The sequence below is a fragment of the Amblyomma maculatum genome, chromosome 1, assembly GCF_055883805.1.
Source record: "Amblyomma maculatum isolate TAMU_Amacu chromosome 1, ASM5588380v1, whole genome shotgun sequence".
In the NCBI taxonomy this organism is placed as follows: domain Eukaryota; kingdom Metazoa; phylum Arthropoda; class Arachnida; order Ixodida; family Ixodidae; genus Amblyomma; species Amblyomma maculatum.
In genome coordinates this window covers 248,437,557-248,454,013 of record NC_139344.1, presented here as the reverse complement: position 1 = coordinate 248,454,013, position 16,457 = coordinate 248,437,557, and the positions used below count along the sequence as shown (strand labels likewise).

Below are 16,457 nucleotides of genomic sequence, written 5' to 3'. Positions count from 1 at the left end.
AAAGCATTGCCAGACCAGAAACGATCAAGGCTTGGGAGGTGCTGGTGTAGGGACAAGGATGCGTAGGAGCATGAGGGTCTAGCGCATTGTACCAAAAAGCAGCTTGCAGTCCCCCGTTACCCGTTTTGTCGTCGCCCGTTGTGTGCGCATGTCGTCGTCCTGTAGTGGCTTGCGCTCGTGCTGAGTTTGCTTGTGTGACGTGCCAGTTCGGAAGTGTGTTGTGGTTCACCGTAGTCCTGTTGTTGGCTCGGTCGTGGCGTGGTCGTGCAAAAAAAAAAAATAAAAAAAAAAATAGAGAGAGAGAAGGCTGCCTGTCGCGTCACACATTCCTTTTCTCTTTCCTCAACAGAGATCGCCTATCCGATCCGGAGAAGATGAGTTGGTGAGTCGCGTATCCCTTAGTCAATCCTATTTTGCTGTCGCGTATCCGCTCGGAAAATTATAGGTAGAGGGGAAAAAAAATACATACACGCGAAATGAATATCACTATCTGGACAATACCTGAGTGGAATTCACGTCGCAGCGGTATACTAAACAGCATCATCCCCGAGACAATGGCGAAGCGCTTGCTGAGAGTGGCGTTATTAGAGATGACAAACTCTTTAACGATGTAGCTACCGCTGCCTTTTGTTTTTAATCCGCATCGACTTTTCGGGCCGGCAAGATGATACAATAGTGGTGGATGCCCACACGAAGTAGATTGAAGCAGTGATCACGAATCACGCAAATGCAGCTTCTACAATCTGCTGCTTATTATCGGTTCGGCGTGCCGCTCAGTCGTGTCCGATAATGGCACGCAGTTCGCAAGTCAGGAGTTAAAAGTCTGCCTACGCCAGTCTAAATGGGTAGAAGAAAGCATCGGAAATATCGGGTTCAATATTAGGATGTGGAGTGTACATGGGGCATATTAGCAACATTGAATCATGTCGTCAATTACGAGCACACACAAATTCAAACATGGGGAGGGGGGGGGGGGGGGGGATAGCGAGTGCAACTTAATATAGATAGTACGCTTACTGCACTGTGTCAACTAAAACTTCGTGAAAGCGTGAATTGCATGCATGCCTGGAAACTGCCTTACGTGTGCGAAAATTTGTTTGTTGCGGCTTCTCGATACCTTTTCGAGTACCAGAGCTGGCCACGAGGCGTTGTGTTCGTATGCTTTTTAACAGCAACCTCACTTTCTCTGCACACCGGCGTGTAACAGTTACTATGTTTATTATTCATTTATTTTTGTAAGCGCACCTCAGCTTCGGCGTCGCAGGATGCGCCGCGTAAGTTTACTGCACGTTGTTTCGTAAATAACATGATTTGTTCTTCTGGGAGGCAAATGACGCCTTACAAGAATCGTGTAAGCCGCACGTAGGTCCCCCCATGGCCGCCACCTATTAATAAACAGTATTACGTGCTGCAAAGCCAGGGTAGAGATAAACTAAAGAAAACAAAGGAGATGTGGCGCCGGTGGCGGAATCCGTAAACGAAGAAACACGAACAATTAACTACGGTATTTCGGCGGCTACCACGCAGATACGCAGCGCGACTACGCGGTGGTGGTGTTGGCTTGCCCGCGGAATGTTGGCACTGACTCAGCTTCATCGGGTTTCGCGCGTCGCCATTGTTCCCGCGTGCGTGGCGTTTTTATTTGCCCGTGTTTATTTCCAGCCAGAATTTCCCCACTTGCGTCAGACCAAGAAGTCCTCGGCGACTTCGCGCCAGCAGTCGGCGATGCGTGTCGGCGACAGCCGCGGGATGACAAAGACGATGACGAACGCGGGAAAGATGAAACTGCAGCGTGAAGCAGTGCCTCCTCAGCCGGGTCCTTGCATAACGAACCGCTGGCCCAAGCGCTCGATCGCGGGGGCATTGTTCCCCCCCCACCGCAAGGCCTTGCGTCGGCGGGCGGCGAAGCGCGCGCCTCTTTAACGATCGTTTTGCACGCGCGGCCCTCGCCGGCAGCCCTGAGTTGCGCATTGCGCGGTACTGAACTTTGACAGAGGCGGCGGCAGGCTTTTAAGCGGCACCGTCCGCGTGTCGCATGCTGCCGGAGGCGTATCGTTGCTTGCGTGGCGCCAAGGCAACCGTACTTTCGCTGCTGGTTATGTGACTGATGGTCCCTGGAGCCAAACGCCTGCCGTATAGTTTCAAAAACCAACGCGAAGGTATCACTCTCGCCCGTCAGACACGTCTTTCTACCTATACTAACTTGCTTGCTTGGCGTTGAAGGAGAATCCCTGGCACAGAGGGCAGTTTGGATGTCTCTGGCAGCTACAGGGCGCACTTTTGCAATTTTACTTCATCTGCCTCCTTATTCAATACACCGAGGAGCAGTGCGCGGACTTCAGCTGGCGCTGGGCCGGCAGGTTTAAACGGATAAATGCCGGAGGAATACTCCAAGTTGTCGCTGCTTATTAGTGCTACGCTTCCCGTTCTGCTCGCGATAGGACATGTCCCTGAGCATAATTAACACCGTCGTCGAGCCCACGCTGCGACTGTAGTGCAATTAACTGCTAACATGCGCGAATACAGTGCAGAACTGCAGTCTGCTTGGTGTCGAGCCTTCATGAGAGCGCCCTTCCCATCTCCTTTCCCTCCGCCTGACGCAGCTCAGTCAATATTGCCGAGCGCCTCACCGGTCGCAAGTGCGCGCTCCGAACTGTCGATGAGGAAGGAGACGAAGAAAGCGAGACGCACGTGTCGGAGAAAGAAAGAAAGCCCGAGTCGCGCCCGCACGGACTGCGGCTGTTGGTGCACTCTGCGGGCGCTTTCTCCGCGCTGCTCCGTTTTCTTTTATTATTTTTTTTTGTCTTCGTGCCATCAGAACCACCATAGCCGTCTTCTCTGAGGGGCAAGAGGAGGAGGGTGACAAGAATAAGTGGGCTTGCCTTTCGCGCGCATATAAATGGAGGGGGACCATCAGGAGGTGGAATGCATTCCTGTCCGTTGCGCGCCTTTCTTCTTGTTTCTCGCGCCCACGCGCGCAAGGTTAACGCGCCCCGCGCGCGCATCATGCCGCGTTGTTCCTGGTCGCGGGCGCTGCTTTGTTGCGCGCGGCCAGAGTGGCCATGAAAAAGACGAGCGCGACGAAAATTCATTGCGGCCGACCGCCCGTTTGTTTCCCCGTGTTGTAGTTGCCCGTTTCGCCCAAAAATACACGCCACGATTCTCCTATTACGCTGCAACGCCCGAAAAAAAAAAAAAAAGAAAAAAAAAAAAAACACTACGCCGAGGTGGGGGAAGCTGGCCAATTCTGGATCGCAGCTTCGCAGGTCGTCGTCGCCGGCTCTGATGCGCTCGCTCTCTTTTCGCGCGTCAAGGCGCAGAATTTCGAGAACCCGGAAAGATCCGCGAATTCGCGAGTGATTTTCGAGTGCACTTGAAACCGTCTGAAGTTTGGGGCAGACGTTTTTCCAGAGACATTTCAGCCCCGCCGCTGTTGGTGTCCTTTGGGAAAGCGTGGAGGTTGGCGGACTCAACGCAGAATTTACATACAAAAGCGCACTTTCGGCAGGACCGAACGTGCATTGTTTTCTTATCTCGACGTCTGCGGCTTTCCTTCGCTGTGTCCGCGTGTACGGCCCATGACTTAATGCATGCCCATGCATTAATGGCCGCGAACTAGTTCGGTTGCTTTCAAACGAATGCATTGATACGTGTATCAAATGCGGCAATTTTAAAGGCCAGGGAGGCGCGTAAATGGGACGCCGTCTAACCTGTGCATAAACGCGGCGTTTCTGCGCTTCCTGTAGATTTGTCCATCAGAGTACAACACTTTGGAGGCCGTCTTTATTCATAGTCTTTATTCATTGCCTTGCTAAGCAACTCGGGTGATGAACTGCAAATAATGATTGATGACCTAGACAGAAAAAGTAGAATGGCAGGCTTCAAAATCAATATGGAGAAGACTAAGGTAATGTTCAACAGCCTCGGGAAGGAACAGCAGTTTACATTAGGTAGCGAAATACTGGAAAAAGTAGGCGAATATGTCTACTTAGGACAGGTAGTAACCGCAGATCCAGACCATGAAAAGGAAATATCAAGAAGAATAAGATTGGGATGGAGCGCATTTGGCAAGCACTCGCAGATTATGACTAGCAGCTTACCGGTATCGCTCAAGAGGAAAGTGTACAACAGTTGCATCTTGCCTGTACTCACCTATGGGGCTGAAACGTGGAGGCTAACCAAGAGAGCTCTACTTAAGTTGAGGACAACCCAGAGGGCTATGGAACGAAAAATGGTAGGGGTAACATTAAGAGATAGAAAGCGTGCAGAGTGGGTCAGAGAAATAACTCAAGTTAATGACATTCTAGTGGAAATTAAGAAGAAGAAATGGACATGGGCAGGACATGTAGTACGAAGAGAGGATAACCGATGGTCGCTGAGGGTAACAAACTGGATTCCAAGGGAAGGAAAGCGTAGCAGGGGGAGGCAGAAAGTTAGGTGGGCGGACGAGATTAAGAAGTTCGCAGGGGTCAAGTGGATGCAGCTAGCACAGAACCGGGTTAAGTGGAGAAATATGGGAGAGGCCTTCGCCCTGCAGTGGGTATAATCAGGCTGATGATGATGATGATGATGATTTATTCATAGTGAAAAATAAAGTAGGAAGGTGGAACAGGCCGCCCTTCATAACTGCTTTTCTCATGGACGGCGCCTGGACAGCGCGTAGAGGAGTACGGATGAGCACAAACAGATAGATGATGGTGGGAGGCAGGCGACAATTACAATGCATGTGCGAACATAGTGGTGTACAAATATGCACATAAGCATACAGCCACACACACAAAAGTGTCCCATGACAGCGCAGTCGTACGCGCCAGTTGACTGTCACAGAGAGAGGTCTGTTCGTCGGAGTGTTGGACCAAGACCGGCATGGGAAGGGGGCCTTCTCTCGGCTCATTCCGTAAGAGCGAAGAAGGAGACGCCTCTGTCCCGGCGAACTTGGCCCCGACGCACAGACGTTTCGGGACGACCTCGAGCGCCCCCTGGCGCAGCTGTGAGGGCGGCCTTTTGTTTCAGCTGCTCCACTTCTGCAGGCGGCGCGATTTCTGTTATCCGGGACGCCGCGGGCTCGTTGGCGGCTGCTTAAATGGCACGGAATTACGAGCAGCTCTTCGTCGCCCTCGAGGCGAATCTCAACTTGGTTCATTTTCTGCTATTGTTGCACGCGCAACCTATCCCGGCTGTGCTGAGGTGAGAAACGGCTTCCCAGGAGTACCACATATGCGACCTCCGTCGCGTTGAGAGCGTCACGTTTTGTTGCACCTGGCCAGTTTTCTTCTTCTTTAATAAGAGCACGGCTCTTGGAAATCGTTGTGCACGCAGATCGGCCTCTTGGCTTCGTCGTCTTTCTTTCAGCTATCGAAGCTCTGTAATCTCCAGAATGCGCATGCAACGTGTGCCGATGTCATGCACTGATCTGCATCGCAGCTCTCGCGAAGCTTACCTTGAGAGGCTATCGGAGCTCCCGATCTTGAAGAAGGCAAGGTCATTCCACGCTCTTGCTACCGGCTTGGGTAAGACGTGTTTGTTCGCTACAGAAAAAGCGGTTCGATGTTGATGTTCTATGAACGCATATGTAGTCAGTTTTGGCACTTCTCTTCTAGCAAATTGAAGAGAACAGTGGCGCTAGATGTTTCTTCTTCCCTCCTGAAAGCGGCGCTTGGTTAATTTTTTTTTTCTCTTTTTTCTTCGGCTATCCTTGTTCGCCCATAATTTTTCAGACTCCCATGTGCTGTGCGACTTCAGCGCCGGCTTAAGAGCACCAGATGGTTGAAGTTAGACCGGAGTCATCAACCGCTACGGCGTAATTGTCCCTTAGCCCGGTAGTCGCTTTAGGACGTATAACTCCAAATGCCACTGGACACTGTCCGTTCAGACTCGGCGAGCATTTTTTCCCCCGCGATGGTCTGTTCTGGCTGGTCCGTTACTTCTGTCTTGCTGGCTGATCGGAGCCAGGGTGCCGTTCCGTTGTCTCGGGCGACGCGGAAAGAGGAAAGGGACACGGGGAAAACGCGGGTTCGTGCCGCATGTTCCGGCGTCGCCCCAGCGGGCTCGTGCGCGGCTCATCCTAGTCACGCCTGGCGCTGTCGATGGCGCTTCTCGGATTCGACGGGTGCTTCCTCGTAGGCGCTCATCGAATCTAATCGGGGATGGTAGCCCGGAAGCAGCAGCGGTTGTCTTCATTGAAAGTGCGGCCGCTTTTGGAGTGGCCGCGACCTCGCGCCGATGGGGGGGCCTCAATGACCCTGATCTCTGGACCGAAGAAGAAGCCCGGTAGCGCCCTGGGAGACGGGCAGCTCCATAGAAAGTGCGCTGCTGCGCGCACAAAAGATTCGCTGCGCGCCTCGGGATGCGAGCCCGCGGAGGAGCATCGCTGAGCCAATTGGTCTTGTTGAGCGTGACCTATAGCGTCCACTTCCTAGTGTGGATCTGCGCCCCGGCGCCGGTGGCCCCTTCCGGCCGTGACTGGGAGTTCAATGGGTGACGAGAATGATTGACGAATGGTGCGTGGGGTGCATGCAAAAGCATCCAACCGGGGGGAACTCCTTGCCAGGCCCTTTAGGGCCGCGACGATACGCTACTCCGCCGTCTCCGTGGAGTATACGTACACCGTGTTGTGCGATGTGCACGCGGATGTTTGTTTCATGAATGGGGAGCGCCGGTCGTCCAATCCATTAGGAGATCGGCGGGACGGAAACGCGATTCGGAGCGGACGTCTTTATATCTCCCGCGTCGGTAGATTGTTTTCTACCGCCGCGCGCGCCCACAGGAAGCTAGAGAATGACACGCGACTGTGGTGCGCGCTGTTTTATTATTTGTTTCTCATTTCCCCTGCTGGCATCGTTTGCTTGCGGCTTGATGTTGCAGAAATACTCTTGAGAAGTCACGAGGTCATGTCGGAGACAATAAAAGGAAGTAACGTGACGAGCTTCTTATAAAGCCTAAGTGTTCTTCGATTCAGGCAATGCTGCAGTCCCTGCAGCGGGCGATCGTTTGAAATGTCCGTGGGACATATATGCAGTCTGATTTGGGGATTTGCTCTTGTATGATGTTTTAGATTACGGGACAAGAGGAAGAACTCAGCCCGATTATATACGTTAGAATCGTTTCGCCGTCTCAAAAAACTTTTTCTGGGCAATCGTGTTTGTCTATTTAGTTTGATCCCACTTCGACGATTTACTTCTCGGGATTAGCGAAGGGTGCAGCATCATGACTCTATCGGTGGCGCTTATTCATTTGAAATACCTTGGCAGTATTCGCGTCTTGTCTTGCTTTGCTTGCGGGCGAATAGTTTTTGGCAATGCAGAACTGTCCATCTTGCAAAATCGCACGCTAAGTTCATGGTAGAAAATCGGTCGTCCTTCCCGAGTCCACCTGCGCCTGTCCGTCTGGCGACGGGCACCTGCTATACAAAGCGCGCCGGCAACCGGGTTACTGATACCAAAGCGACTCACCTGCCACCGACGCGTGCATCGTTGCGTCACCTCATCTGTTTTTTTTTTTTTTTTTCTTTCAACTCGGCGAAGCACGCCTTGCCCCCAGCCGGACGTTGGAAAGGCTTAGCAGTTCCGTCTGCCGCTTGCGCCTGGTCATTGCGGTAATTCACTCTAATTGCGCAGCCGGCCGTGCGCTGCGTACAATGGGAGATTTCGGGCCGCCGCCGGAGAAGTGCGCCTGGCTGGCTTTACGAAACGCCGAGTGCTGCTCGGTCTTCCACGCGACCAGTGAGTGTCCTCGCGCGCACACACCTGCAAAGGCGCTTCTCCCCTTCCTTTGTTTCATTTTTTTTTTCTGAAATCCGCCTATCGTTCATTCATTAATTTCTTCATAAGGGAGTTCGCGAGTAACGTTCGAAGCGTGCTGGCTAGCGTCCATGGTTTTTTTTTTTTTTCTTTTGCGAGAGGGAGAGCGTTTAACCGGTGGTTCCCTCTTGTCCATGAACCTAACCTATACAAGCGTGCCTTTTCATTCGGAAGCCTCCAAGCACTGCTTGTATTGGCATCAGAACGGAGTTTTTCGCGCTCCCGAGGTTAGCGCGGCTGGAAAATGTACAAGTCCGGCCGTTTCCGGCGTTGGCTGTTTGTTTCATCGGCTTGCTGCGAAAGTGGCCGCCGAGGTTGCATCGTCGTGCCCTTGGAACAGGAACTGGCACTGGTGCGTGGGAGAAGGATCGACTGCGGCGGATCCTGCTCGCGTGCCCCGATGACATGCGGCGGAGAAAGTGCCGGCTGCACGTGTTTCGCGCGCGATTATTAGCATGCGTAGCAGCGGCAGCAGCGCCTGCTCGTCGGGGCCTCCTCCTGCAACCGGGAAGGCGCGGGGGCGCTCCCGCTGTCTCGCTCAACGCATCCACCCGCTGTGCGGAGGCCGTCGCAGCTGGAGTCAGCGGCGCTGGTGACGGTCAACTCCGTCCGTCGGCGAGGCGGGGAAATGCCCTGCGACGTCAACGTCCGCAGTTCTAGTTCACTATAGTCCGCAGTATACGCAGTCTGTGAACGGTGATAGAAACTGTTTGCGGCTAATACTTCTACAACTGTACAACTGGCGACAGTATAGGCCGATGCCATTAGTTAAAAGGCTTGGTGACCATTTGCCGCCCAGGCGGAACAAATCATGGGCCCAATACCAGCACTATGTTGGCAATGTACTGGTCCTATGCCGGACCGGACATTGCCAACACAGCGCCAATATTGCACCAATGGATTATGCTGCCTGGGCGCATCTCTCGTGTCGTTTGAGCATGCGCCTCCAGTGCGGGGTTCGAGCTCCTCGGTAAACCACCAGTTTTGCGTAAAGTACCTATAAGCTGACCTCGGCCTGGTTGCGCTCGGCTCTCTGTAGGCGGAATGTTGTAGTTAAAAATCTCATAACCAGTCCAGCGCGGCAGTAAATTGCGAAACATGGTCGTTGCAAACCACAGTGGAGTTGCAGTTTGTTTAACATTCCGCGACGAAATTTCTTAGCGAGTGACGCTTTCCTTTTTATTGCGAAAGCAATACTACTCTAGGTTTCGAGCCTTCACCGTAGCGCAGCGGTAGCCACGTACGTCTTACCCGCGTGACGTTGTGACGTCACACCCCACGTGACACAAAAGCGAGAGATGGGCTCCCAACTCAAGCGGTCGGCGTGGCGCGGTCGGAGCCGCGGCTTAGTTGGCAGGAGCTGCCAACTTGGGTTTCACATGGGACGGTTATGTCAGAATCAGCCTGCTAGGACCCTAACATTCACGTTGCCCCTATAGGCCACTAAGGCACTTTCATATGGGTTGGTTAAAGCGGGGCTTTATATGTGGGCTGAGGAAGAAGAAGAACGCTCGGTCACCCGCAGCTAATGCTTTCGCTCAATATTTAATTCAGCAGCGTTGAACGTTTGTAATTTTTTTTCTCCCTCTCTCTTGGATGAACGTCGCGTTGCGCTCGGCATGCGAGAGTATACTAACTTGATACGACCACCGTCGGTTTTCGCTCACGGCACTATGCTTGGTGTGGGAATGCCGTCATCCTTCACGTGTGCAGGAAGCGAGAATGCTCTTGTTTACCCCGTTTTCGTGGGAGCTCCGTCGCGTCGCGCAGCATCATCTGGTTACAGGCGTCGCGCGCGAGCTGACGAAATCCTGGCCGCGCGCTGCGGAAACGAGGGCCTGGGAATGCTCTCACGCGAGGCGCGTAAAACAACTCTCTCTCTATGACGCCTTCCGGCGCAGAGGAGCCAGTTCCGCAGGCATTATTATTAAAACCTCTGGTGGCCGCCGAGAGCGTCACGGATGTCAAACCACCCAGCGCCCCTTTTATTTCGGGCGTGATCGGGCGGATGTCAGCGGCGGACTGTCCGCCGGCGAGAGGGGCCATGCTGCGTGGATTTCCGGTGGAAATTCGCCAAGGTCCACCCATTGTTTGGTGCCCCGCTGCACGTGTGTAAGCACCGGGAGGAGCGCGCCCGAATCTTTGAATGCCGGAAGCGCGGCCGGTTTCCGGCCGGCGGCTGTGCACGGAACCGTGGCGCGTGGCTGGGGCTCCGAAACCGGGCAATGGGCCACGCGCGCCACCGAAGCAGCTGGCGGAGGTACAGTTTTAAAGATACCTCGCGGTCAGCGTTTGCAGTCGCGTGGTTTATCCGGTTATGCTGCCACAAAAGCTGCACTTTCTGGGGTGCCTGCCTGTACAGCTCATTTATTGCACACGGTTCCGAGAAAGCCGCGCATGTTACGGGTGTTTCAAGTAAGTTGCAATGTCGGTTTTAAATAAATATATGAACACTGTTTCTGACTGATGTGAACAGTGGGATATGCAACTTAACGTCAATAAAGCCGTGTCCATGCGCATCACGAACAAAAAATCCTGCCATTCGTACCGATACGCTATCAAGGACGACCTTATAACTGAAACCGACAGCTTCAAATATTTAAGAGTTACAATTAACAATCACTTGAACTGGTTCCCCCATATTCACAACATCTGCTCATCTGCGCGTCGCAAACTAGGCCAACTGAGACATATGCTCAAGCACTGCACCTCCGATGTAAAGCGTCTAGCATACAATTCTTTAGTCCGTTCCAAGCTAGAATATGCCCGCGAAGTCAGGGATCCTTATACAAAGCAGGATATTAATAAGTTAGAGCAAGTACAAAGATCAGCAGTACGCTTCATATATAACCGCTTATCACAGTTGATAAGAATAAATGAAATCGTATCTTTCAGCCTCTTCAACCTCTATTATCGCACGCTTCGTATGAATCCATCGTTGTATTTTCAGCCCTCATCGTCTAAAGTTAAGAGGCGTCACCATCCTAACTCCTGTATTTGCCCGCGCAAACCAATTCAAATATTCATTTTCCCCACGGACTTTAACAGAGTGGAATTGGTTTGCCTTTGCATGTGTTTGAAGGTACAAATGTCCTCTCCGCAATTCAACAATTTTTGATGCAGTAACGTCTATTTTTTGTTATTTCTCAAAATGTGTTCTTGTTCTTTCCTTCTGCTCTCTTCTTTCCACGGAAAAATGTACTGTATAACGATGCTCGATTGTGCCCTATTCCCGCCAGGGCCTTTATTTTCTTTTTTGGCCTGCAGTATTGTATAAATAAATAAATAAATAAATAAATAAATAAATAAATAAATAAATAAATAAATAAATAAATAAATAAATAAATTCAGTGGCGTATTATCGGCAACCGAGTTATATAGAATCATAATATTTTTGTAATGGCCCTTAGCGACTAATCAGACTGATCCTGCGATTAATCAGTGACTTATTTCAAATAAAAATATTGGCTCAATAAGTTGTAGGAACACGCGATCCAGTTATTTGTCTGAAAGGTGGCTCTTGCATGATTATTTATTTATTTTTATCCCAGCTTAGAAATGAAGCCCAAAATTTTCAGGCAGAAAAAGAAAAAAGAAAGAGATAAGCTACCCGATTTCGCGGTTACTTGCCTGGATTGTAATGCTTTCACGTGTGCAATGAAGCCCAAATGCTGACAGTGGGCTAGCTAACTAACCAAATCGTTTAGTATGTAAGGCCCAAACGTCCGTATCAGCAGTTCTGTTCCGGAGACGAAAAGCGAGCACGGTCGCATCTTGATTGGATCCATCGTGCTCTGCATTCATACGCCTGCGTCCGCGTTCTGCAGCGCGCGTCGTGGTTGGGCTGAGCCCTCTCTGCATGGACGACTCAGTGAGGAAACCTATGACTCAAACGCGCGTCTCGTTGCCTTGAGCGCTGTCTCATCCTTTTGTGCCCACTGCAACGGGGGACTTGCCGCTCGCTCACAGCCAACGCATGAGGAGCCTTCGGTGAAGGCACCCGCGAGAGCGCTGTAATTCAGGCGTAGCAAGCACCGAATCGTGCTGCTTTCTTCCTCTTTTATGTTTTTTAGAACCAAGCTTCCGGTAGAGGTAACACATTACGACGTTTCGGGATGCTCTCCGCATCATTTCAAATAATTATAGTGCCCCACGATGGGCAACCAACGAGTTGCGATATTGGTGGTAAACAGTTCGTCAACAATACATGGCGTGCCAGTGCATAAAGCATCCTCCAATTTGAACATAACTGCCGCAGCACACGGTAGAGTTTCAGCCGTCTTTTTTTTTTTTTTTTTTTTGCATATTTCTCGACAAGTAATCCATGACCGGCTGAAAAAGAAGCCATATGCGGCTTGAACACTTTTTACTGAGCACGTGCGTTTCACTGACGTGTTGTAATCAGTCTGCTCCTTCGAGAAATGTTCTCCGGCTGGGCATCCAGAGTGGAGGCATCTGGAAATTAGCAAGCAAAAAATGCAGGCGTTTCGAGCAGCTCCCCTGCAGTAACGTGACACGGGGCACCTTTGCGCTCGTTTCGTGGACGTCGGATTTCTAACGTCACGCGGAGTTGGGAAAGGGGACGGTATCGCTTCGCGTACCTTTGTTGCGAAGAACGTTTTCTCAGCCTGCTTTTCTTGACGAGGGCATTGCCGAAGTCAAGAAGGAGGGAAGGGGGGCGGGTCTTGCGTGTCTTCTACGCTTATGGGGCAGGAGCGAGCAAGGCCCGGACTGGGCCAGGTGCAAGGTTTTGACTTGGCTTGCACTGCCGGTTTGGGGAAGCTTACGGCTATCTTGCGGACCTAGCGCAGGTTTAGGAATAAGCCAGCCTTCTTTGTCTTTAAGTTTAGCTCTTTGTTCGCTTCTTTCTTTTTCTTTTTCTTCTATAGAGCATACCCGCCCAACGTTGTTGGCAGTCGTGACAAGCATTCGCCGAACTGCTTTCTTGAAGGAAAAGTTTGAATTAAAAAGCAGCGTCCTGGCTGGTGCCACATCTTTTTCTTGTTTTATATAATCTGTTTCAGAGTGCGTGTTGTTGTTATTATTATTATTATTATTATTATTATTATTATTATTATTATTATTATTATTATTATTATTATTATTATTATTATTATTATTATTATTATTGGGCGAAGCATGTTGCTTAACCAGGTAAGTTGCACCCCTGAGTTTTTAAACTCAGTAATGCAATGAGGTTTGAAGCAGTGACGAAGTGACAAGTGTTCCAAAACCCAGCGTGAAGTGCACACCCCTAATTAAACTGAACGTCATTGGGTCATCACGATCTTCCGATTCGCATACGCGTATCTGGGTGCGCTGATTGGGGGGGCCCTCTGCCCCCGAGAAGGCGACGAACTGGCCCACATAGCGGCACCGCGCTGCTCACCATTCAAGGCACTGCTCGGGTCGCGGGGTCCTGTAGCATGCATACACGCGCCCTTGCGAAGTGAGTAATGTGTCCATGGGCGAGCTCAGGTATACGCGGCGTGGTGCGTAAGCGCTGACGCACGCGCCTTTTACCTCGTCGCTGGTACAATTCGGCTCATTGTGGCTGCCTTTGTAGGAGACCACCAACGCCTCTCCACTTGGCCTTTATTTTTTGCCTCGGAGTGCCAGCGGTTTAATGATAGCACCCGTACAATGGGCAGTCGTGTCGTTCCGTGCTGTTTGGGGGCTTCGACGCTGCACTTCTCGTTGAGGGAGCTCGTCATAAACTTGGCCTTGCGCCCGCGTTTGGTCCGAGCACGCTCGCCTTCTGCGCCGTTGTTGGTCTTTGTGGCCGAGTCCTAAACTCCTCTTGCAGGCGCGGTTTTTGAGTCGAAAAATAAAGGAAAAAAAAAAAAAAGGAAGGATGACGCACGCTGCTCGCTCCTCTCGTCTCTGGCGCCGTGTGAATATATCGGCGTGCTCAGCAATCCCAAATCGTCGCCTCCTCGGCTGCTGCGCTCAGTGGCGCGGTGCCGCGAGCGACCGGCTGCGCCACGCCGCCGAAACAATGGCGTCACATCAGGAGCAGATAAGTGACACGAAGGGCCGAAGTGGAGCGTGGAGGGCGACCTGTCTCGTTAAGAGCGGGCTTGTCTTTGTACGTGCCTCGCATTCACGCCGCACACTTGATCAGTTGGCCCTCGCGGCATGTCCCTGGACGGGGGAAATGCGTCCTCAAAGAGCGTGCACACGCTGTCGTAATCCGGTAGCTCAGACGTAGTACTACATACACTCAGTCTTCATTCCCGCGATGGTCTCGCCTTTATTCTCCTTTTCACATTCTTGGCCATCACTCGCCCGATCCTTCACCATACCTTTAGGCCAGTTGCTTAGCATGTGCTAAGAAATAGAGCCCCGCCCGGGAACGCCTGCTGGTTCGATCAGCGTATATGCTTTCGTGCGTGTCTTCTCTCGAAAGACTCGCTGTAGTCGCGGCTGCCCGTACATATATGTATACGCGGAACCGGGCTGCGGCGAGAATTCGACGACTTCGTGACACCTTCGCGCCCCAAAAAGCTCGCATTGCGGCGCTTTCAGTGGCTGCGCGTGGGAAACAGTTCGTTTGGTCCGTCTTGCGGGGCGTCTTGCGTGTAATGCCGCGGTCTCCAGCCGCGTGTGGGTGCCGGAGGAACCTGGCGTGCAGAAGAAGGGCCTTTGTAACGTCCCTTGTTGATCACAGCGGGCAACGATCCAACCGCACTTGTTCTCATTCACGCGACAACGGGCAACTCGCTCGCAGCTTCTGGACCGCCACACCGTGTCGCATAAGTATTGTTCCCTCGAGCCACGGCTTGCGTGCGAGGCGTCGAGTATAATTTGGAGCCTCGCCGCGGCCTTCTTGCTACCGACCCACATCGTAGGGGCGCCCACGGGCCGGAGGCGGCCCTCAATCAGCAGGACCCACCGCAACCGCGAGCCTCGCCCCGACACGAACTCCGGCTGCGCGTGCCCGCTGAATTGTTGCCCTTCATCCGGCGCCAGGCTGGGGCCAAGGTTCCAGACCTGCCTCTTGTTTGGCGTCTCTGTTCCCTAGACCGTGGAATCGTCGCTGGCTATAGGGCCCGGATTCCTCTCCCGTGTTTACATTGCACGAGCCAGCAGCGCAAGGTTTTCGTTATGTATTCGAGCGCACGTCCAGCGCCTCTTCTGGCCGTCTCGGGAGAGAGGGAAGGCCACGCGCACATTCCGGCGCTCGGTCCATCTGGAGAGCTACTGGGGAGGTTAAGTTAGCGCCGCCGGACGGACGACCGGGGGGTCACGTCTGCGTGTGGCAGTTGTGATCAATCGTTGTTTGGTCTACCCGGCGCCGCCGCCTCGTTTGCGTTACGGTTATTGGGCCGAAGCGTGGCTGCTGGCATGTGGCGCTACTGGCTCTCTTCGCGCAGCTGCAACCATTTTCTTGCTTCGTTCCCGGACTGCTCCGAGTGCATTTTTTTTTCTTGCTTCTCCAATCTCCCGACCACGGTGGATCCCGACTGCATGTTGTGCTACAGCCGCAGCGCCGCGTATGCAGCGGCGCAGTGTGCATCATGTTAGTCCTTCGAAAGCTAATCAGTCGTCTAGCATGTGTGCTAGATTTAGTTACTAATGAGTTCCACCCCGGGCCTGTTTCGAGTGTCTCGGGACTAAAATTTTGTTTTCGCCCGCAAGAGGGCTTAATTACAATATTTACCGCGCAGCCATGGCAAGTCCTTGACGTTTCCTTTCCATGCGCCGCTTCGCTAAACCACTCGTAACCAAACTACGCTGGCAAACGGCCCACGCGCCCATCATCATTGTCCCGACAACCGCGGCTCTCGTGAGACGCCCGCGCCAAGCCGCGCACCGGATGACCGCGCTCGTTCGTGAAGTCTCTGGTGGGCGCACGGCCCGCGTGGTGCGGAATGTCGAACGAGCCTGTTCGACGGCGTGGTTTTCTGGAGCTAGTTCGGCCGCGTACTTTTCTCCGGTACACCGGCCATCTGCGCGATAGTCGGGCGTCCGCCCGCGCGTTTCTACTACCGGCCACGCTACTCGCTCTACTCGTCACACTGCACGCCCTACAACCTTCTTCTCAATGAACGGCGCCGGCGTGTGCGCGCCTTTCACGTGGCCGCTGCGTATCGGATCCCGCGTGGGCTTGTGGCGCCGTGCGGTCGGCTTCGCTTATCGGCCGAATCCCGCGGTCATGTGCGCGCCGTTTCCGTCCGCTCAGCGGCGATCGGGACGAGCGATTCGGCATCCCAAGCACGCGACGATGTGTGCGCGTACCGCTGCTGATGCCCCCCGGGCTTGCGGGAAGAAGCAGCGCCGTTCCCGGGCTCAGCTGCGGTCGGCGCGCGGCGGTGCGTGCTGCCGCTTGTGGTTGCGCACCCACGCCGTGTGCCGTTGTTTTCTGGGCCAGGGGGTGCCCGCTGCTCGCGGTGCTCCCACGCTGCCTTGGCCTTTATTGGTTCGTTTATTTGTTTCGCGTGGCCGCGGCGTTCCACCGAGTACGGCGTCGTCCCGATACGGCCGGACGGTCGTGCGGGGATGTCTCTGCCTCGGCCGGCCTCGCACGGCATGCCATCTGTCCTCGCGGTCCTCGGCCGATGCTGCTGCCTACATACGCGAGCAATTTTCTCAGGGTGGGTGTTTCGATTTCGAGGGCCCGTGTATCTGAGTGTGTGCAAAGATGTCGCCCACTGC

At 53.0% G+C, this 16,457-nt stretch overlaps 1 protein-coding gene across 2 annotated transcripts in view; it reads left to right on the top strand.

The window, feature by feature from the left end:
- rau (RA domain-containing protein rau) overlaps positions 1-16,457 on the top strand; it is a 69,706-nt gene that overhangs the window by 35,710 nt on the left and 17,539 nt on the right. The window contains exon 2 of one of the 2 annotated variants that reach the window (XM_084590811.1): positions 350-382. The exons of the other annotated variant lie outside the window; for it this stretch is intronic. Coding sequence (XP_084446937.1) covers positions 350-382 — 33 coding nt within the window. The remainder of the gene's footprint in view (positions 1-349; positions 383-16,457) is intronic. 2 annotated transcript variants of the gene reach the window in all.